The sequence below is a fragment of the Mastigoproctus giganteus genome, chromosome 7, assembly GCF_048544385.1.
Source record: "Mastigoproctus giganteus isolate SK-2022 chromosome 7, ASM4854438v1, whole genome shotgun sequence".
Classification (NCBI taxonomy): domain Eukaryota; kingdom Metazoa; phylum Arthropoda; class Arachnida; order Uropygi; family Thelyphonidae; genus Mastigoproctus; species Mastigoproctus giganteus.
This window is the reverse complement of record NC_143581.1, coordinates 99,692,123-99,716,134: the sequence shown is the minus strand read 5'-3', so window position 1 is coordinate 99,716,134 and position 24,012 is coordinate 99,692,123. Positions and strand designations below refer to the sequence as shown.

The 24,012-nt window shown below is 35.6% G+C and overlaps 1 protein-coding gene across 1 annotated transcript in view; it reads left to right on the top strand.

Moving 5' to 3' along the window:
* LOC150083106 (putative sodium-coupled neutral amino acid transporter 12) overlaps positions 1–24,012 on the top strand; it is a 290,752-nt gene that overhangs the window by 23,948 nt on the left and 242,792 nt on the right. The window contains exon 4 of the mRNA XM_090378390.1: positions 11,299–11,371. Within this exon, the coding sequence (XP_090234516.1) occupies positions 11,299–11,371 (73 nt within the window). The remainder of the gene's footprint in view (positions 1–11,298; positions 11,372–24,012) is intronic.

Genomic DNA, 24,012 nt, shown 5'->3' with positions numbered 1-24,012 from the left:
TTTTGATGAAATATAAAGAGCTGTTTATCTTAACCTTTTTTTTTTTTTTTTTTTTTTATCATCCAGTGTGTGTGTGTGTGTGTGTGTGTATATATATATATATATATATATATATATATATATATATATATATAGTCCCCTCCAGAGTTTATACATCGATCCCAGTGCTTCTTACTTTTTGAAACATCTATTAGAAGTCCTGTATCTTGATGCTGTCCAATGCTTTCTGCGATTCAACTTGAATCTTCATGATGTCTTTGAAAGCTTCACCCTGTTCAATGGATTTACATTTGGGGAACAGGAAGAAATCCCAAGGAGCCAGTTTAGAAGAATAGGAGGATGTGGAATCAATCAATCAATTATTATTATTATTATTTCTTATGGCAAAATGAGAATACATTTATAACAGACAATATCGAAAAATATAAATAAATTACAATAAGCCTAAAAACAATATTTACAAAGAAAATTATAGATAACATTTTGATGAATTAAAATGTAATGTCCAGTTTATTCAGCCAGTTGATAGCATCATCAGTAACACTATGTAGATCTTGAATGGGTCCTTCAAATCTCCTCTTTGGGCACTCTGAGACGACATACTGGATAGTCTGGGGGCACATTGTCACAGTCACAAAATGGGTTTTCAGTTTTTCCCCACTTGTGCAGCCAGAACTTGCATCTTCTGTGGCTTGTTTGGATTCTATTCAGGGATGTCCATTCCTTTCTTGGTAAGTTGAAACCAGATACAGCTCTGCATGGATCATTGACTAATCCCAGGTGGTCGGGTTTGAAGTGTCCATCCTTCACGCCAGGTCTGATCAGCATTAAAATGTGACTTAATAAGTTTCTCACCTAGCTTCCAGGGGGTTCCTGGATTTCAATCTCTCTGGCTTCTGGGGTTTGCAGTCTGATGTATGGGCAATTGAGGATTTCTGTGACATTTTTGCCATTCTTTCAGCAAAGCTGTTTCTCTTCTTATATGAGGGGGATGGATGTTAGATAACACTGGTAACCATTTTAAAAGTGTCGATTTAATGGTGCCTGATATTGTCCTCATTGTGTCATTCAGTTGGGTATCACCTTCTACAGTGTGTGCACTATTAAGCCATACGGGACAGCAGTATCTGCAACTGGGTAGACTAAGGCAAGGGCTGATGTTCGCAGCACCATTGCGTTTGCTCCCCAGCCTGTTCCACTGAGTTTGTGCAAGATGTTATTCCTAGTTTTTATCTTTGCTGCAATATTACAAACGTGTTGTTTATACGTCAGTGTTCGGTCCATTGTAATTCCTAGATATTTTGGGCAGGGGTTGTATTTCAGTTGTTGGTCTTTATATTCCACTTGGGGCATATAATTAGCTCTTTGATTATCCAGATGAAAGCAGCTAACTTCAGTTTTATTTAAGTTAGGTTTAAGTTGCCATGTATGAAAATATTTATTCAGTTTATGAAGATCCTTTGTAAGTACAATTTCGGCTGTTTTGAAGTTAGTAGACTGGGCAGTCAGAGCTGTGTCATCTGCATACATGAATTTCCTAGAAGCAGTTGCTGGAAGATCTGCAGTATAGATATTAAATAATAATGGAGCAAGAACTGATCCCTGTGGTAAACCATCATTTAATATATAAGGCTTGCTCACTCTGCCGTTTAAATGTACTTCAAACACTCTATTGCATAGCATATTGTTAAGTAGGATCGCAAGGGTCTTACAAGGAATAATCTTCATAAATTTCAGAATCATTCCTTGTCGCCATACTGTGTCATAAGCTGATGTCAAGTCCCCCAGACTGCAATGGTGGTCTTCTTATCTTGAAATCCATTCTCGATGTGGCTAGTAAGTGCTAGTACCTGATCACAGCAGCTTCGGCTTGGTCGGAATCTGGCTTGTTCAATTGGTATGTGTTGGAAGATTGTAATTGAGATTCTTTTGTAAACCATTCTTTCAATTAATTTGTAACATATATTTAAAAGTGCGATTGGATGATAATCTTCAGGGCAAGATCCACTTTTCCCAGGCTTTAGAATGGCAACTATTTTGGTTCTCTTGAACAAGAGCGGGAACCTACCATTCCGCAAGATGTCATTAAAGAATTTAACTAGCCAGTCCAGAGCTCTTGGACCACAGTGTTTCAGGAACTCTGGATATATTCCGTTCACTCCGGCTGCCTTGCCTGGTTTTATTTCCTTCAGGGCTATTGAAATCTCTGCGACTGTAAATTCTCCTGAGAATTGGGAGGTTGGTTCAGCCAAGGATAATCTGGTTCTTAGCTCCTTCTTGAGTTTTTTGACTTCATCTTTGTTGGTATTAGTTGGTCTCTTGTATATGCTGACAATTCTATTGGCTACTTTTCCTGGGGATACTTCTGAGCTCTTATTAATATGTTTGGGAGTACTACTTTCGAGTTTCCTCAAAAGTGTCCATACTTTTCTACTTGAGTGTTGGAAATTCATACCTGCTGTCATTATGTTCCATTTCTCTTTCCTAGCAGAATCTAAGCAATGCAATAGTTCATCAATTTCTGTTCTATTGCTAAGTTGGTATTCTTCATATAGCTCATCACATCTTCTGTTCCAACCAGGAATGTATTCTTTCCTAAATCCTCTGGGAATATGCTTCTTTGCTATGGAGCATATTAAACCAACAAATCGCTTATAATTGTCGATTTTTGATGGAATCCATTGAATATTGTAATCCGCTTCATTAGTGAAGGCTTCCCAGTGAGCTTTTCCAAAATTCCAACGGGGTACAGACTTTGATCTTATTATTGGAACTTCAGTACCAATTTTTACAAGGATTGGTCTGTGCTGACTATGAGGAAAATTATTCAAAACTTTCCTGCTACACTGCAAAGGTCTTCCACGCTCGTCTCTTGAAACAAAACAGAGGTCTGGGTTGGTGTCTTTGTTCCATCTGCCTGAATGAAAGGAACCTTTCTCTTTTGCATCATACATTAAGAAAATGTCCTCTGCTTCAGACCAGTCCATCACACCAAGGCCATCTTCATTAGTGTCAGCATAGCCCCAGGTAGTACTCCTACTCTTGAAATCTCCCATAATGACTGATGGATGGCGCACATTCTGAATAGCTTCTTTACACCAAGGTCAAGATGGTGGTTTATAAATATTTACTATTTCCAGACCCACCACCCCAACCTTGGTAATGAAAATGTCATTAGAGCTTATGTCCAAGATTTCTGTTTGGTCGATATTGTTTCGGATATGCGTAGTGGTACCATAGCTTTTATGGAAGGTAGCCGCAGCAAGGGTGTATCCTGGTAATTTACATCTAAAATAAAGTTGGTTTTGATCTTCACAATGTGTTTCTTGTAGCAGCACAACATCTACATGATGGTCATTAAGCACTTTTAAAAGGTAGTCACTTTTTGATCGGCTTATACCCTCGATATTAAGTTGAAGGATATTCAGAGAGTGTCCTATGTTCTTTGTTGTTGTTTGGTTCTGAAAGGAGCCATTTGGATTAGGATAATATTCCATGTTCTAAGTGTTGATGTAGTGTATCCTCTAATTGCTGGGATATCCAAACACAGAGCTCTAGGTCCAGCAGCCAATGCCGTTGCTCACTTAGCATCACCCGGGAGACACGTGTAGGGCAATTTAAGGTTATACCTACGGACGTGTAGCAACGTTTGTCTCCCAATCAATCATCACCATTTTGTTCTTGTCTAAAAACTTCTGAACTGGCAAAAGCCACGAGGACTTGCAGATTGTTGTGATATAGAAGCCAATCCTGGGTGTGCCATTTGTCTGGATGTTTTCTCCTGACATCCTCCTTCAAATACTGTAGGACTGTAATGTAAAACTGGTGATTTACAGTTTGATCTGGCAGAAAGAACTTGGTGAGCAATTCCCTTATTGTCGAAGAAAACAATCAGCATGCTCTTGACATTCAATCTGACCTGTCTTGCCTTTTTTAGATGTGGAGATGATGGACTTTTCCAGTGGAAGGTTTGCTGCCTTGTTTCTAGGTCATCACCATAAACCCAGCTTTCATCTCTTATTATGACCATGGAAAGGAAGTTTCTATCCGTTCAGTCCTCGCACACAGAAAGCAGTTTTTGCATCAGTTCATCACTCAGCAGATGGGGAACAAATGTAGCGATCCTCCTCGTGTTAAGATTTTCACTTAATCATATGCCATCTGTCAATTACAAGAAGTGAAAAGTACATAAAGTCCTGGATGAAATGATATATTTTTTCAACATTTTCACCATCCAACTTGATGATGAACAAATTGAGCACTCAAAATCCTCAACTGAAGAAGTTTGGCTGCCTTGGAAACATGAATACCACTGACAAGTTAATGTTCCTTCTGTAGCATCATCACCAAATGTTTGTTCAATCAATCAAACTAACTAATTCTCTCTCTCTCTCTCTCTCTCTCTCTCTCTCTCTCTCTCTCTCTCTCTCTCTCTCTCTCTCTCTCTCTCTCTCTCTCACACACACACACACACACACACACACACACACACACACACACACACACACACACACACACACACACACACACACACACACACACACACTTCAAAAATTTTATGATAATTTGTAATTCTCCCTTTTAACTCTAATAATGACAGACAGTCTGTTCTATTATTCTTTATTCTGACAACTAAACAAAACTTTGCTTCCCGGTGAGTTGCATACTACATACTACTTTCAAATGAATGGCCTCACTAAACTAAAAGAGTATTCTCCCTTTTTTTAGTGCTGTAGATAGCCTAAAAGCAAAACTTCAGTTGAATTATGAACACAAACACATAATTCCAAGCTTCACAGTATTAACTTGGGCAAACTTTGCCTTCACGATACGTTTCTCTGGTATTGCACTACTTAACAAATAAATGACTTCTCCAAAAGGTTATTCACACATTTATAAAATAACTACAGACAGCCTAAAAGCAAGTAATACTTGAATCATGAACAAACACAAACAAAGCTTTTTGGTGTTAATGGAACAAATTTTGCATTCATAGTGAGTTTCAAGGTACTCGTGTATAATAACTGTGGGCGACCCATAAAAATATTTCAAGAACTATACCAAGTAAAAATTTGTCTTGGGAAATATTTAGAAAATTTTATCTTCAGCCAACAGTTAATTTGATCAGCAGAGGAAATAAACATCATGATTATAATGTCATATTGAAGATTGTCTCACTGGGTTGGATTACTTTTTCCCACGCAACCAAATAGTGTAATAGCAAAAGCATCATTTTCTAGATTCTTCATCTGCTTTTCTATATGTGCATCTGCTTTTTATGAAGACAACAGACATATGGCAGGGATTAGGATTTAAAAGACATTGGTTTAGGTCATAAACATTATTTGATATGGTCAGGGTTGTCAATAATTGATAAATGTTTGACTTAATATGCAGTTTTAGGTTTACTGGAAGGCATATTTCTCCTATTTAAAAGAGAAATGAAATTTAAAAGAGAACAGAGAAGAGAAAAACTCTGGAAAACTGCTACAAATTCTGAATATCTGACAACAGTTCTCTGTCTACATCAAATTCCCTTTATTTTCTTGGCACTTGGCTACCCTCTGTCTACTATAGGGCGACCAAGCATCCTGTTTTTAATGGGATTGTCCCCTTTTTCAGCCACTGATCCCATTGTTCCGAGAAAATGTAAATGGGATGCCAAATGTTCCATTTTTTTTTTTTTTAAACACATCCCATTTTTCCTTTCTTTCTTTCTTTCTTTCTTTCTTTCTTCTGCACACGACAGTCAAAAATACAAGAGTCGACTTTTGTGTGTAGCAAAGCCGACACGACACTATAGACACGTGTGAATGAATTCTAGTATTTTCTGTTGTGTTTTTCAAAGTATTAATGTGTTGATGGTGATGTAAACTCTGTAACATTATTTGAAGGGTCTAATAATTAATTATGAATTCAATTTGTTGACAATAGGTTGCGAGATGCCCAAGTGAAAGTGTAGTTTCAAGGACATGTTTAAACAAGAATTCCCTTTCCTAACTGAAAGTTGTAATGTTAACAGTAAAGTTTTATGCACTGTTTGTAGAGCTGAATTTTTTATTGAACATGGTGGTCGTTCGGATATTACATAGCACACTGCTAAAAGGAAGGGACAAAGAAACACTTGCAGCAAAAAGTGCATGCCGTAAACTAACCTCTTTCATGATAAAACAACAGGATGTAAATGGTGAACAGAAACTTCTTGCTGCACAAGAAGAAATACTAGTTTTCCATAGTATCAAGCATAATCATTCATTTAGATCAGTGGATTGCACATCTACCATCAAAATGATTCACATGTGCAAAATGTGAAAGTATAGTTGTGAATTTACTCGCTCCTTTTGCATTTCATGAGGTGATAAGGGACTTACACAAGGCAAGAGTTGAGGCACTGAAATCCTTTGTTGAAGTGGAATACAAGCAACTTTTAGTAAGTGTCAAAACAAGATGGCTTTCCTTGCTACCTGCAGTGTAAAGAATGGTCGAAATATTTGATTGTCTTAAGTCATATTTTCTATCACAAGATAAAAACTCCAAACTCTTGAGGGATTTTTTTAATAATCTATAGTTCCTTTTCTGGTTCAAGTTCATTCACAGCCAACTTAAAATGTGTAATAATACTATCAAAAAGATTAACTGAGAGGACATTTGTGGCAGTGAAGTGGCACAAGAACTCATTGCCCTGATAGAACATATGCTCAGTAGAAACGAGCAACATTTTTTTTTACATCTGCTGGCCTGGACCTCAAAAACCAACTGATAGAAGATGGTCTCATCAGAGATGTTGAATTTACTGAAACTCTCAACAATTTCTATGATACTTTCCTAGAATATCTGGGAAAACTGGGCTAAGCCTTTTGAAGAGCTATGTGACTTTCAATGGGTTTTGTTAAATATCCCTCCTTAGTGTGTTGTTCAACAGTGTGTCCAAAATTGACACCAACATACTAAAAGTAAATGAAGACGAACTATTCGACGAAGTGAATCACGTGAAGAGTATATGTGAATTTAAGATTGATCAATCGAAGAAATGTGGTGTGACGACGAGCCAGAGGTCGACTGAGACAATTCAGAAAATGAAAAATGAAGACATTAGTTTTGGGAACGTAATACACATTGTGAGTTTTGTGTTAGGAATACCGGGTGCAAATGCATCTTTAGAGAGGGTGTTTTCTTTAATGAACACATTTTGGACCGAAGAAAGGAACCAGTCATCCATTGAAACTGTATAGGCAATATTAATAACAAAAACACATTTTAAAGATGTTTTTTGTATGGACTTTTACAATTTCATAAAGGAATAGCCAAACCTTTGTAAGGAATTCAGTTATCTAAAAAATATGACAGCGATATTAGTAGTGAATGTCCTGGACCATCTGCTCAATAAAGATTTGCATAATTTGGTTATTAGTATTAGTATTAGTAACGGCCGCATGGTGCAAGAAAGCCTATGGCTTATGCTGCACCAGCCAAAAAAAAAAAAAATTAAAAAAAATAAATCCGAACAAAACAATGATAAAAACAAAAAAATAAAAATAAATAACTAAATAATAATAATTAATAAAATAAAAAATAAATAAAAAGGAAATTAAACCTATCATCCTATGTGCTTCCCTTACCCGAAAGTACTATCCAGATGACCTTTGAATTTCCCCAAACTGTCGGCCTCTACCACCCATGAAGGCAACTTATTCCAGTAATTTATAACTCGCTGGCTAAAATAGAACTAATGTTAATGTGAGATTAAGACAGCGATAAATATGTAAGCAATCTATGTTAATTTTAATCAAGCTAAACAGTTATGGCTAGTTGGCATGAAACGAGTACAAGAGGATCGTTTTAACTAGTGTGACACCATCAGTGTTGTTTTATAAATCTGGTCACCCAAGTCTACTATCAAGTGGAGCAATTGATTGCATGTGTAATCTCTTTTGCATCCACGGGCATAAAGGACAGACAGGACTGAAGGGGGGAAGGGTTATGCTCCTAGTCAGTTTGGTGCTGACATACGCATTGGAAAACAAAAATGGCAGTAGGAGTGTTATAGGCTAATGATTGTGATGAGTATAACAACCAGCTATACAGAGAAATGCAGACATTCTGGTTTATTGTCCCAAGCCAGTAAATCTGAATGTTTTATAATGAGGAATTTTAACTTTTCATCAGAGCAGTGTTTTGAGAGAATGGCACACTGCTCTGCTCACATTACAATTAATTATTGTAATCACTGTATAAAGGTTTCGTGTTATTGTTTTTATGCAGTGATTACAATAATTAATCTTTCAAAAAAGGTAGGACAAGATGGTAGATGTTTATTGACCTAGTGGGAGAGAGGAAAATCAAGTAACTTGAAACTTTAGACAGACAGTTTAAAGTTTCAGGTTACTTGATTAGCCATGTATTGTGGCACTTGTCCTGTATATGGCTAGTTTCATGGTACCATGAAACTAGAAAAAAATTTTAGATTTTTAATTATTGATTAATGGTTAATGAAGGACCATTATGTTTGTGAGGTGCCCTGCCACCATCTCTGTGTTAACAATAATCCTTTTTTTGTGTCCCGGAAAATCGAGGCCAACACTTTTCCAGCTCGCATTAGATTCAAAACTTTCTAGAGTTGGAGATATAATGTCACAAAAATGTACCCGAGTTTCATGACCAGTCACCAAATGGGATCAAAATCACTGCAGATTAGCAGGAATTAATTTTTTGGGCAAAGATATTAGTAGTGTATTGTTTGTCATGAATGGACAGGTTTCTGGGAGCCAATCTTGCACAAACTGTGGACATTCCAAATGCCCATGTATTATTATTAAAATGCTTCCATGTGAAAGGAAGTGTAAATCAGATGTTTCGAAAAAAGAGATTTTTCTGCCATTGTAATAAAATAGAAATCTTTAAGCTACTCAAACAGTCTTACTTGGTGAAATAACATCAAAGCAACGCGATTGATGCCGAATGCTCACAAAAGGTATATATTATTACCATAACAAGGGAATTCCCAAAATGTTAAATACTTTTTCAAGTTCAGACACTTTACTTCTTTTTTTTTTTTTGAAAGTTTTTCTTTTGAAATGGCAGTTGTTTCAGAGTTGATCATCCTTAGCTGACTGCTTCTTTCTAGCTCTGCTGATCATCTTGCCACAATACCATAACTGGGTGACACTTCTCAGATACTCTAGTCTCTTTCGTGGATTTCTTTAGTATTTCAGCCATCTTTGGTGAAAATTTTGATTACTGACTGATGCTTGATTTGCTGGATATTGATTTTTCTTCCAACCACCAAAATAAAAAATTTTATTTTAGAAACTGCATAAGACATTGACATACAATTTTTTTATGTTCTTTTATAAGATATTAAAAAGAGCTATCAAAATAACTTATTCTGTAATTTATTAATACATTTTATACAGCCCTTTCTTAGAACTTTTTGACTACCTCTCATATTTTGGGTTGAATTAAATATAAGTAAATTGGAAGTTTACTTAAATTCAAAGTCTTAGATTATTCTTTGTACTTAACTATATTTTGGGACTCCTATCTCAGCAGGAGCCTGGGCTGCACCCCCTCCCCATACATCCTAAATTAAACCTGAATATAAGAATTCTTATTGTTCTGCCAAGTCACGAATGGTATGATCCCTCCTTTGGTAAATTAGTTTGTTGACATACATGACTTCTGAATATTCTGTATTGTCAACAATAGTCAGTCAGTCCATGTTCTGTCCATTGTTGCTTGCTTTCCTAGTACTGTCTTTAGCATTCTATATGTGTTTCAGAAGCTGTTTTTCCAAATTTTTTAAATATTTTTATTATTATTATTATTATTATTGCCATAATGCTAGCTCAAGTCTTCATAAACTCTGAAACCTGGCCCAAATGGCTGTGATGAATATTGTGAAAAACTATATAGACAGATAGAGTGGGCTAGTAAATCAGAGATTTTTCTGCCATTGTAATAAAATAGAAATCTTTAAGCTACTCAAACAGTCTTACTTGGCAAAATAACATTAAAGCAATAAGATTGATTGAATGAGATTAATGTCGAACTGTTCACAAAGGTATGTATTATTACCATAGCAAGGGAATTCCCAAAACTTTTAGCTAGCTATTCATATTTTTTATAAAAATCATAGCTTTAATTCCTTAATGTCTTTTCAAGTAGTAGATGTGTCAGTCAAGTTTAATAAAATTCACTGGTTTAATATAGGATAATTCAAAAGTAGCTTTGCAACTTGATAAGTCTATAACTAAGCACACCATGCACAGAACAAAAGTTATAGAATTGATGTTTTTGTTGTTAATATCATTTCAGTGTGGCTACTGCCAATCCTACAGCCTATATTTCAATGAAAGCTTGTGTTATGCAGTAGATTCTCTAACATGTCAGATGTTATGTAATCAGTAGCAACTTTATTCTTTAATTTGTTTTAATTTTCTGCTTGGAGTAGCTGATAAATGTGGCCCAGTAATCCAGAGATTCGATCACCGAATTTTGGCAACAGAATTTTCCAATCCACCAATTTGGAAAAGTTGTATCCAGAACTTCACAGGTGTGAAAATAAAAATGAGTTGTCACACCATTTTATTGGTATATGAACTGATGAGGTAGATCTTCTTCATTGAGTTTGTGGTAGAAGAAATGGACTGTGAACTTGAAGATAAACCTTTTATAATATCTTCTTTTCTGCATGAAAAGCCCATCTACATGAAACTGTTAATACAGGAATGGTGACATCTGCTTTGGTTATTATCTGTGATGGCTGATAGTATTACAGTGTGTTTGCTTTTAAGTCTTAACAATTTCCTCAGAATTTTTCATATGGTACTTCATGTTGACAGCTGGTCAGATAAGTTTGATTTTTTTCTGGAACTTTGAGCAGAGCTGCTCTTACATTTTCCAGAGTTCTGTCACTTACACTTTATGTGTGAAAACATTACTGAACTCGCATTGCAGATTGTTCAAAGAGAAAAATGCATTGCTCTCATCCTAACATGCTAGATTGACACCACTCTGCTAAAAGTCATAATTTTATTGTTTACATTAAAGGTGTACCAACTCTTGGTGAAACTCATAAAGACACCACTCTGCTAAAAGTCATAATTTTGGTGTTTACATTACAGGTGTACCAACTGTTGATGATACTCATAAAGGCCATAGCATTCATTCAGTTTTTATTGTGTTTTACTAAGTTTAGAACACACTGAATTACAGCTTACGAAGTTGTGAAGCCACTTTTTGATTACCTATTTACCATAATAGCTTTTAATCTTATTGAAAAACTGTTGATTTTATTAGGAAGGACTACTGCAAGATGAAGTGATATCCAATTCAATTGATCATGATGAAAAAATGCCACTATTATTGAGCAGTAAGTAGATTGTATTATTTCACTAAATATACATGATTTTCAGTGACTCTATTGTCAGAAAAACATATTTTGCAAAAAGAATAGCTGAAATAGGATCAGACTATGTCTGCCAGGGATAAAAGTTAATGATATAGAACAGCATCTTTTAAGGTCACAAAAGATATTGTTGATATTGTAATGTACATTGGAAAGAAATAATATTAAGGAGAGAAAATTTGAAGACTTATGTAATAAGTACAGAACAATGTTGATCACATGCTTCTAGTTGGATTAAATTCGAAAGTATCTAGAATTTTAACCAGACATGACAGGCAAGAGAACGTGGTAAGAGCCTTGTCAATCAATTTCACTGTGGAGAAATTTTGTCTCATCATGGTCTGTGCGTAGTAACAGGAGACACTGCTTTTATAGGGATATAATACACTCAAATAGAATGTCGATGCCATCGAGGCTGCATTAGATGGGTCAAAAAATTATTGGTTTGGGTGGGGGAGGATACACCAACTAATAGTTTAATGGCAGACAAGCAGAGTGAAATTGATTTTTGTACTGCTTCTATTGGAAAATTCTGCAGCTAAGAAAAAAAAGGTGTGGGGATTGTGAAGTCTATTGGGCCCCCATGGGGCAAGCAAATTGTTCAATGAATATATAAGCTGGTTAGGGTTACTAACAGAAAAAAGAGGAATACATAAATACTTGCTTAGATACTAATGTGTTGGACTTTAGTAAATAAATTTGTTGAATTTGAAGTATCACTTAAGTCAGTGGATTTGGACATTATAGAGATATCAGAAACATGGTGCCACTCTGACACAGGAGATGCAGAATTTGTATGTGGTGAGCACCATATGTATAGAAAGGACAGAAGGACAGGAAAGAAAAGAAAGGGACAGGACAAGATCGGATTTGTCCTGTCCATCCTTTCAGTTAAGAAACACACAGAATCTAAGGTAGTGCAGCCCACTAGGAAAACAAAAAGGAGAGAAGTATGTTATAGGCAAAATGACTGTGATGAGTATTATGAATAGCTGTGTTGATAAATAGAGTGGGCAGTAAATCAAAATATTTTATAATGGGGGATTTTAACTTTCCAGATATTGACTGGATCTTGTGGATTGATCATGCACATAGTAGCAGAACTTTTCTGGATTTATCAGTTGAATGTCTTCTGTACCAGCATGGTAGAAAGGCAACAAGAGAAAGCAATACATTTGATCTGATTATCAGTAGTGATTTCTAAATGACCCACTAGCTAAATGATTTTGTGTTAATTGGGAGGATAGTGGAAGAGAAATTGTTAAAGTTAAAAGTAAAGTAGGGTACCTGGGCAAATGAAATCTATCCAGTTATTTTAAGAGAGGCAGCAAACAAGGTATGGAAACTTTTAGCCATAATTATGAGTGCACTCTTGTGTTTAGAGAAGTTCCCTATTGGAGTGCAAATGTCTTTTGAATTTACAAAGGGAGTCAAAGGATGAAGTGAGTAATTAGAGACATGTAAGCTTGACTTCTGCTCCAGGGAAAATAAAAGAGAAAATGTTAAAGAAAATATGCAGGACCATCTATTAGGAAATTCAGCTTATACAGCCATCAGAACATAGATTTCTTAAGAGGTGATCTTGTCTGATCGGTTCGATTCTAGACTGTGATGCAGTAGCAGAGGAAACTGGATGCAAAAAATAAATTTGTCATAATGTACCTAGATTACTCACAGTAATTCTGTGATACACAGTAATTACCGAATACTAATTAGGTGGTACCATACCCAAGTTGTTGGAAATTGAAAATGACCTAGGGGTAATTGTACAGGCTGAAATGAAGTTCTTTGAACAGTGCAAGTCTGCTAGAACTGCTCATGGGGTTCTATCAATGATATACAATTGGGCCCTGATAAATTCTCAGCCTGACCCATTCCAGTTTTTTTTTTTTTTTTTTTTCAAGAAATGGGTGTCAAATTATGAAAGAGTGTATCTTTTTATGTTAAACAGCTAATTTGCCTCAAAAAAACCATAATGTCCAATTTTATTTTTACAGTCCAAAACACTCAGCATAAATGAAACAGGGGGGATTGAAACACTTGTTTCTGTAGAGGAAAGCATCAAAGGAAATTCATGCTGATATGTTGGTGACATTAGGAGAAGTGCCCATACCATTCGACCATCCATCGAAAATCAAATTCTGTTGCAAAATTTAAAATTTTTTTTGACACTGAGGGCTGAGAGAGGATAGGTGGATGAGTTTCTGCAACATTGCTTGAAAATTTGATGCCATTCACATCATGATACTGTCTGATAGATAAATTTCTGCAAAATGATAGCTGAGGCTCTAGGCATGTTCAGGGAACTTGTTGGATATGTTATTTGTGACATTTAGAACATGTGGAAGCTTAGTGCCAAATGATCTTCAAAAAATCTGATTGTTGATTAAAAGCGACAGTGTGTCTTCAACTACCATTCTTCACTGTTTTGAACAAGATGCTAATGATTTTTTGTGCAAATTGGGACCATGGATGAAGCATGGTTGTGTCATTATGATCCAGAGACCAAAGAAGATTTGAAGGAGTGGAGGCACAGTAGTTCCCCCCCCCCCCCCCAATCCAAAGAAGGTCCATACCCAGAAGTCTGATGAGAAGGTCATGGCATCTATCTTTTGGGGCAAGTTCTGAATTTTGTTTATTGACTATCTGGACAAGGGTAAAATGCTGCCAAACATTATTCATCATTTTTAGACTAACTGAAATATAAATTTAAAGCCAGATTAAGGGAGAGCCCACCTGAAGAGTGCTGCTTTTGGAAGACAATGCTCCAGTGCACACACACACACAAAGCACATCAAACACCTGTCAAATTGGCTAAACTAGCTTCCAGCTTCATCACCCATATTCACTAGATCTTGCAACCTCAGACTGCTACCTCTTTCCTAACCTCAAGAAAATGTTTATGTAAAGGGCATCAAATTATGACATTGTATAAGCAACAGAAGCCTTGTTTGGTGGAGCAGTCTTTCCATTTCTATTTGAGCAGTCGCGAATGCTGGAGTATCATTGTGGAAAGGGTTGAAAGATGAATATGTTGAATAAACTATGTATGTATTTGGATTATCTTGTTTCTTTCTATTATAGCCCGAGACCTTATCGGCCTTGCATGATAGCTCTGCCGGTGGGGATAAAGAGGTGATCATTCCTTTGTATAAGGTACTGGTTACAGCACATCTTGAGTACTGTATATAGGTCTGGAAGACTCACTTTAACAAAGATGTGCATCTCTTGGAATGGGTGCAGAAAAGAGCAAACAATTAGTTTTGAAATCCATTGGTTTTGAAAATTGTAGTGCTTGGAAACCAGCAACGAGACCTGCCTTTTGCTTTGCTACTCTGGTCTGAGCATGATTTTGGTTCAAATTCAATATAATTAAATATACTACATAAAATTTATATCCTAATGCAGTAATAACACTACGCACTGGTTATACTGTCATTTGTTATTGAATACTTATATATTTCAATATCAAGCTTACTGTATATGTATTTTGTATAATGTTATTACTGCATTATATCCTAATGCAGTAATAACACTATGCACTGATTATACTCTGGAGTTTATGTTATTGAATACTTATATATTTCAATATCGGGCTTACTGTATATGTATTTTGTATCTCCTATGAAGTTTATGTTTATGAAATCTGCATCTCTTATCAAGTTTAAGTTATATGTATTACGCTATAATGCAGTGGGTTTCAACCAGGGTGCTGCATCAACATTTCCAGGAGTGCCACGTAATTTGAGTTTAAGTTACTTAAACCCAAAACTTCCTAACTTTTTTTTAAAAATTTATATATTTCTTTCATTATAGAAAGGTATATGGTATCTTTTTAATTTTGTGGTAATCTATAATTGATCTATAATTGATGTTTATTTAGTACCTTTGTACAGAGAATAAAATTAGTATATTATATATTATATATATATATATATATATATATATATTTTTTTTAATTAATATGATAAATAAAAGTAAAGATGGCAGTTCGAAACTCCGGAAAGCTTAAAAAATTACATGAAAACGTTAAAAGAAAGTTACGATAGCCTACATCAGATAAAGGCGGGAAAAATTTACTAAACACAGAACTCCGAAACGGGGAATAAAATATGAAATATTAATAAATAATGAAATCTGATATCAGCAAAATAAATATTGGTGCATTTGACATATCCAGTTTATTTAACTCTCTGATGTTTTCTGTTTTTACTCTTTAATACAATCTTTTATATATTATATTATTATATATATATATATATATATATATATATATATATATATATATATAGAGAGAGAGAGAGAGAGAGAGAGAGAGAGAGAGAGAATTGGATCTAACAGGCAGAAAATTGAGTAGGGATGCCACAAAATAAAATAAATTACTTAGGGGTGCTGTTATTAAAAAAAAAAAGGTCGAAAAACAATGCTATAAGGTTTGTAAATTCTAAGTAGTCATTGTAGATAATAAAAATAACTATCTATTGCCAACTTATGTGATTCAAACTCTCCAGCAACCTATTTATGATGCCAAATCATCTGTACTAAAAGCTGTGAATATTAATGCCATGCATTATGGACACCATGATAAAGTTAGGTTATTAAATCATGTATGTAGGTGTTGTTGTTTTTGGTTTTTAGGAGCATTAGCAACTAAGGCTATGTTGCTCCGGGGATATGTGGTGGTCATTCCCTGACCTTTCCGAATCCTCATGTATGTAGTGCTATAAATTATAGTTTATATACCCCTATTGACATGCTTGGTGTACGCTCTTGGCTTGCATTAGGTTTATTTACCTCTTTACACCTTTCATAGTGCTTTGCATATCTTGATTATCTAATTCTCTCTCTCTTTCTCTCTCTCTCTCTCTCTCTCTCTCTCTCTCTCTCTCCCTCCGTTTCTTGGCGCAGTATAACCTTAGTTGTTTTTGCGCCAATAAACCCCAAATCAAATCAAATCTCTCTCTCTCTCTCTCTCTCTCTCTCTCTCTCTCTCTCTCTCTCTCTCTCTCTCTCTCTCTCTCTCTAGGTATTCATATATAGTAAACCCTCATTAAACCGGACTAATAGGGGGCTGAGAGTTGTGTCCGTTTTAATGAAAGTCAGGATTATATGAAATAGAAATACACTTTGTATTGTGGGTAAAGCTTATTTAAACAACATAATGTACGTGGATAACAGTAAAAACATGTTTATTTAACATTAAAAATATGTATGTACATAGTCAAAAATATGCAGCAAATATATGTATGTAGTAAAAATATGTATATATATGTGTTCATAATAGGCAGATATGTTTTCATTTGTTGATTGTTCAACATACTGAATTACGAAGTTCAAGTGGTCTTTCACTTCAGTTAGCTTAATTTTTGGCTGAGAGTTGTTGCTCACTTCATCTTCTTCCTCGTCTGAACTTTCTGCTGCTCCCATTACACTATCTGCGATCTCCTCTTCGGTCATGATGTGGTAGCCAGGATCATCTTCAAATTCTTCCATCCATGACTCTGTCTCCTCTAAGGAAAGCTTTTTCCCCTCCTCATTGTAGAGTCTCATGAAAGTCTTCTGTCTCACAACCATCTGTTTCTGGATTAGCCTCTTCATCTAAGAGAAGTTTTTTCCATGAATTCACCAAATTTTTTGAATTGATTTCTTTTGCAGCATCAGCAAAGTTGTAAATCATAGATCTTACATTGTACAACTTTAAATTTTTCAATGTCTGTTGTCCTCTTCTGTCTTCTTCACCAACTAGCGGCTCCTCGACTTCTAGGATTTCACTCAAAAACTTCTTTCTGTAGAGCTGCTTTGCCGTGTAGATCACCCCTTGGTCCATAGGCTGGAAAACAGATGTCGTGTTTTGTGGCAGGAACATGCGCCTAATCTTCTTATCTTGACTGACGAATTTGTCAACATCAGGGTGGGTTGGTGCATTATCTAGCAAAACCAAGGCCTTTACTTCGTCTTCTGGGATTTTCTTGTGGAACCAATCGATTGTTATTTCAGTGGTAAACCATGCATTATGGGAATTGTAGTAGTGTACTGGTAGATCGTCCATTACTACAATGTTTTTTAGGGCACATGGTTTTTTGCTTTTCCCAACGATGACAGTTTTTAACATATGGCTTCCGTCGGCATTTGCACACAGCAATGCTGAAACACATTCCTTGGTTATTTTTCTTCCAGGCATGATTTTCTCAGTCTTTCATGCTTGTGTGTTTTCAGGCAGAGCTCTCCAAAACAAACCTGTCTCATCAAGTTGTACACTTGGTTCAATCGATAACCCTCCTTTTGAATAAAATCATTCATTTGTTTCCTGAAAGGCTCAACAGCTTCAAAATCAGCACTAAGAATTTCCCCACATTATTGTTTGAAATATTATGCCATTTTATAAACCTAAAAGCCAACCTGAGCTCACTTTAAATTGTTCAATTCCTAACTGTTTAGCCAGTCTCTCCACTGCTGCTTGAATTTCTATTCCTCGCACAGCAAAACCAGACGAACGAAGTTGGGAAAACCATTTGTACACAGCATCATCTAGAGCTTTATCAGTAGGCATCCACATTCGTTTAACTTTTCTTTTTTCTTTCCCCACATTAAACTTGAGAACAAAATTACGAATTTCACTTTTTTTCTTTTTAATGTCTGACATGCAAAAATTTATTTTTATTTTGTTACACAGAGCATTAATAAAACTACAATAAATAAATTAGCTTTCGGCTGGGTGGCAGCCTTCATCGGATTAAAATACTTGAATGGCAGTTGGAATAGAGATGCACTGCCAGGATGGTGCGTGAGGCACGTGGTTAATTGTTTGTTGATGTTTGTGGCTGTGACGTATGGTGGTGACGTGGCCAGCGTTTGTCTATGGATAGAATTACTGACTCTGTGATGGGGTTAACTTGACAACCACTGTTCCTGTTCAAAGCGGTGTCCGAGCATTTTATATTTAGCGATTCCAACCAGGTACGCCTCAGGTAATGGTGGGACCTGTCCACAACCACGACATCGCGGTGTGGGTCGATGTCGTGGTGGGTTGTCCAGACATGCTCGGCGATAGCTGAGTGTTCTACATCTGCCAAACGGATCGCCCTTTTATGTTCTGAGAGCCGTTTCTCGAGTCGACGTCCAGTCTCTCCAAAGTAGCAGCTCGTGCAGTCACGGCAAGAGATGCAATAGACCAAACCACTCTGTAGAAGGGTGGGGACAGGTGTTTTTATGTTGGAAAGGAGAGAACGCAGTTTCTTGCCTGGGAGTTGGATGCACTTTATCCCATGCGATCTTAGGATTCTACCGATCTGCTGTGACAGGTTGGGGTAGTATGGGATGAATGCCCTCGTGGATGACTCGTCACTGTTGGCGTTGCTGTTGGTCGTCACGTTGTCGCGTGCTTGTAGATCACACCTGTCAAGGACGTCGATGGGGTAGCCACACCTCGTAAGGTCTACTTTGACTCTGGTGATCTCTTTGCGTCTTTCATCTGCGGAGCTGGAGTGTGTCCAGGCGCGAGTTAGCAAGGTTCGGGCAGTTGAGAGGAGGTGGCCCCGTGCGTGTGCTGACTGGAAGTTGGTAAATTGGCCAGCACACATAGGCTTACGATAAACTGTCGTCTTCAAGCATGTGTCTTCGCGCCGGACAAGTGTATCTAGGTATGGTATAGAGTTGTTCGACTCCAGCTCAATCGTGAATTTTATGAAGGGCGATAGTGAGTTGAGGTGGGTTAGGAGTCGCTGACCTGAGTCTCTAGGGATGACTACGAACACATCGTCTACATAGCGACACCAAAAGGCGATGTGATCTGGTGCATGTGTAAACGCACGTCCCTCTAACTCCTCCATCACGATGTTTGCTGTGACCGAGCTGACAGGGGAACCCATGGCTGTGCCATGTATCTGCTGGTAGATTGAGTCATTAAACATGATTGCACCCCCTGTTAAGCACAGTCTGAGGGCGGCGGAAATGTCATCAGGCGTCAGTCTAGTTCTGCTGCTAAGGGTTCCATCATTATCCAAGAGTTCTATCCGTTTGGCAGATGCAAACATCGTGATGGAGAAGTTAGAGGGACGTGCGTTTACGCACGTCCCTCTAACTTATAACATTATAATAAAACAGAGGGACCTGTTTTATTATAATGTCTGACATGGTTTGTTTTGCGATACAGTACTCAAGACAGATGCTGGACACTGAAGTTCCTTTTTCAAGTTTTTCTATCACTGATAGTTTATCGTGAAGAGAAAGTGTTTTATGCTTACGCTTTTGTCCTACAATAGGCTTACTTAAAGATATTGTTTAATTGCACAGCACAAATGACAAAAGATAGAAACACGTAACTGAGGAGCAAATGACAAACAACTGTCTGAACTGCAGCCGGGAACCAGGTTGTTTGTGCAGCGCGAGTGATTACGGCCCAATGACCTCGGACACAATACATATGACCTTTGAGCTGATCGTTGTTTGATTTCTACACTTTTAAATTTTTAAATTTTTTTAGAGCTTTCCGGATTAAGCGACATACAGATTACTGGAGTCCGGATTAATGAGGGTTTACTGTATATTTAAAAAATGTATATAATAATAATAAAATAAACTACCATTGTTTCCTTCCTTACGTAGGTACCTAAGCAGTTGACCTTTGAATTTTTTTCATGCGGTCCACCTCAACTGCTTGTGGAGTTGAGGAATTACTTATTCCAGTAATTAACAATTTACTGGTAAACGATAACTTCTTCAATCCTTTCTAAACCTTCCTTCCCTAATTTAAATTTATAGTCTTTAATTAAGGAATCATATATAACTGTGAACATTTCACTGTTCATTTTCCTATCCTCTGTCAAAGCCATATAAACCTCAATATCCTCTGTCAAAGCCATATAAACCTCAATACCACTTAGTCAGCAGTGTATTGATAGGCTAAACATTTTTGAATTTTTCATTTAATATTTCATCCTTAAAAAGTTCAGATAAAAGTTAAGCTCAGTGTTCAAGCAGTGCTGTCATAAGGATATATAGCAGAAAGGTCATTACATTAGAATTGAAGACAAAAGTGATAACACTTAGTGAAAATGGACTGTTTGTCTGAAATTGGACGACAGTTAGATCTTGCTCACACCACAACTGTACATAGAATGCTTTAAGAAAAAACCAGAATGGGTGTACAAATTAAAAATGCAGCTCTATTACAATCAATTATAAGAAAATTTACAATAGAAGAAAACTTTGCCCAGATGGAAATGCACACTTTTTTTGGATTCAAGACCGAACAAAATGCCATATGTCTTTTAACTTTACCACTTAGACTTTTACTCTTTTTGTCACTGGCATGGTGTGTGTGTGTGTGTGTGTGTGTGTGTGCGCGTGTGCGTGTGTGTGTGTGTGTGCGCGTGTGTGCGAGAGAGAGAGAGAGGGAGAGAGAGAGAGAGAGATTTCAGTTCAAGTAAGTGATAGTTTTTTTATCATTTCAAAGCTAGGTATAGCTTGCATATAATATCTTGGTGTAAGGGAAAGCCGAAGCTGTTGTTCCAGGATAGCCTTCAATGTTGATAAAACTAGGATTTTCAAAGAAGATGCCTGGTTTTAAATCAGGAATGGACAGACTAACCTTTATGCTTTTTTCAAATCATGCTAGTAATTTCATGCTGAAACCCAAGAGTATGCAAGTATTATTTTAAAGGGAGACCTCCTGCCATATGGAAATCCAATCCAAGAGCTGTGGTCCTTTTATTATGGAAAAATTAATCTTTTCACTTGCAACCTCAATTTAAGAAAATTGTTCTCGGGCATCTGTGAAACAAACCCCCCTTGTTTTGTTTAATTATGAAAAATTCATTTTTAGTTTTTTTACTGAATTGAAAATAGTGATCTGTTAATTATGGTTTTTGCTAAGCTCAATTAAAAAATATGAAATGAAAATAATGAGAGAAATTAATAATAATGTGTTCATGGTTTCTCTTAAAATTTACAAACTTACTTTTCCCTCAAACCGAAATGCAAAAGCATATGTGGCACATGAAAGATACCATAGCTGTTGACATTTCATTTCCAGTCTTCAGCTATGTCTGAAGAAATGAAAATATGAAGCAGAAGCAGCTCTGAACGGGTGCCATCACTATTAGTGCTGCAGTCTCTCAGACTGAAGTGTTTTTTTATCTTCTTTTTTTGTCTGATCTTATTTTTCATTTCTGTATTTCATTAAAATCATATTTATTTACAAGATTTACAAAAAACAGAACAAAAAATAAATATATAATAATGAAAAATATATTTTTAGCCATAAAAATATTGAGTGTCATAATTATAGCAGTTATTATTAATAAAACAAGCGTTTTCCTGCACAAATTTACAAGCTTACTTTTCCCTCAAACTGAAATGCCAAAGCATATGTGGCACTTGAAAGACACCACAGTTGACATTTCATTTCCAGTCTGTGCTATGTCTGAAGAAATGAAAATATGAAGCAGAAGCAGCTCTGGACAGGTGCCATCACTATTAGTGCTGCAGTCTCTCAGACTGAAGTGTTTTTTTATCTTCTTTTTTGTCTGATCTTATTTTTCATTTCTGCATTTCATTAAAATCATATTTATTTACGAGATTTACAAAAAACAGAACAAAGATAAATATATAATAATGAAAAATATATTTTTAGCCTTAGAAAAGATTGAGTGTCATAATTATAGCAGTTATTATTAATAAAACAAGTGTTTTCCCGCACAAATGAATTTGTCCACACGTTTTACACTTGTGTCTTCTCATCCTGTACGTCATTCGTATTCAGTTTTTTTATTTATATTTAACTGTTCCATTCAAATTCATTCTTCATGCAAATTAGTATTAGCCATATGATGCAAGGAAGCCTGAGGCTTTTGCTGCACCAGCCATAAAATTGACTCCTTCATTAAAATTTAGTTCTTCATTCAGATTTGACTATCCCATTCAAATTCATTCTCATTTAAATTCACTTGGTTGTTTCAAATTTGATTACTTTCATGATGTGTATTTAAATTAAACATTGTACCAATGTTTAATTGAAATACACATAAATCGCACACAACCCAAGAACACATTCCCCCCCTCCAAAAGTCAATGGGATAATACAAGTGCAATGAACTGTGTAATTAACTTTGTGGGCATAAAATTCAAAAATAGTGGGCAGTTGGTTGAATTCTAGTTGTCAATCAGTTTTTCCAGTTAAAAATAAAGACAATATTTAAAGTGAAATGTTTTGAATTTTATTCTTAATTCTGTCTGTTTTGTTATTAAAAAAAGTTTTTCCTTCTCCAATGAAATTGAAGGACAAACCAAAACTCTAGATGACTCAAAAATATAGATAATAATCACTCACCTGATCTTAAATGCCCAACAAAAAATTGATTTCTCTGTAGTTATATGTGTTCATAATAGGCAGATATGTTTTCATTTGTTGATTGTTCAACATACTGAATTACGAAGTTTAAGTGGTCTCTCACTTCAGTTAGCTTAATTTTTAGCTGAGAGTTGTTGCTCACTTCATCTTCTTCCTCGTCTGAATTTTCTGCTGCTCCCATTACTATCATAATTAGTTACTATCATAATTAGTATACAAAATACTAATTATGATACAGAAAATACTGTATCATTATAGTTTTGAGAATACTTGTGAAGCAAGATACCTGGGAGGAATTGATTTTGTTTTCGGATTTAAAAAAAAAATAATAAAATTAAACAGTGGCATTTATCAAAACCATGCTTAGCAGCTTTTATCTCACTGAAGTTCAAATTTCATTGTGATTTTTGTAGAAAGCAGGTTGTGTATATGTGTGTGTTGCACATTTTTTCAAACATGAAAAAATGTACAACGTGATGTAGTTTAATGAATCCCTGAAGGACATTTTTATTGCATATTCCTGAAATCAGTATTTGAAAAACTCTTCTCTGTGCTCTAGTTGAATTTGTTAAATTGCAAAAATTTGTCAGTTTAGAAACTAAAATGTTATTTGATTTGAAGCTTCTGTGAGCTCCACTCAGTAATTTAGGCTGCATTTAAATCACTGAGTAAGGAGTGCAAAAAATCTCCACAGTGCATAATGTTTTAGTTTCTAAATTGATGTATTGCAAGAACTTTCTCCACATTTTAATAAATTCAACTAAAAAGGCATCAAGCTGTTATTCCTAAACTGGGATAATATCGTTATACTCCTCACCCTAACATCCAAGAAAGAAAGAACGCTGTTTAAAACTTTTATAAAAATTTAACTGTTGTAACTATGAATATGGCAGATATTTAAAGTAGTTGTAATATTAATGAGCAAGAAAAAAAATTATTCAGAAATTTATACATGGCAGTGTATAAACATTAAGAAGATTTTAAGTAATAAATTTTAATTTTAATTTTAAGAAGCAATGTATTAACATTAAAAAGTTTTTAAGCTTTTGAATGATAGTATGTTAAAATCAACATGTGAGAGAGAAAATTAGTACTTAAGTTCCAGAATATTCTAGATTTATTTCTTGTTTATTCCAGAATAAAAAAAGAAATAAATAAATAAAACTCCATTGCTATTTATGACTATAGTATTTTAATCATTATAATCATATTGCTCTATTTATGATTATAATATTTTAATCTTAAATAGAGCAAG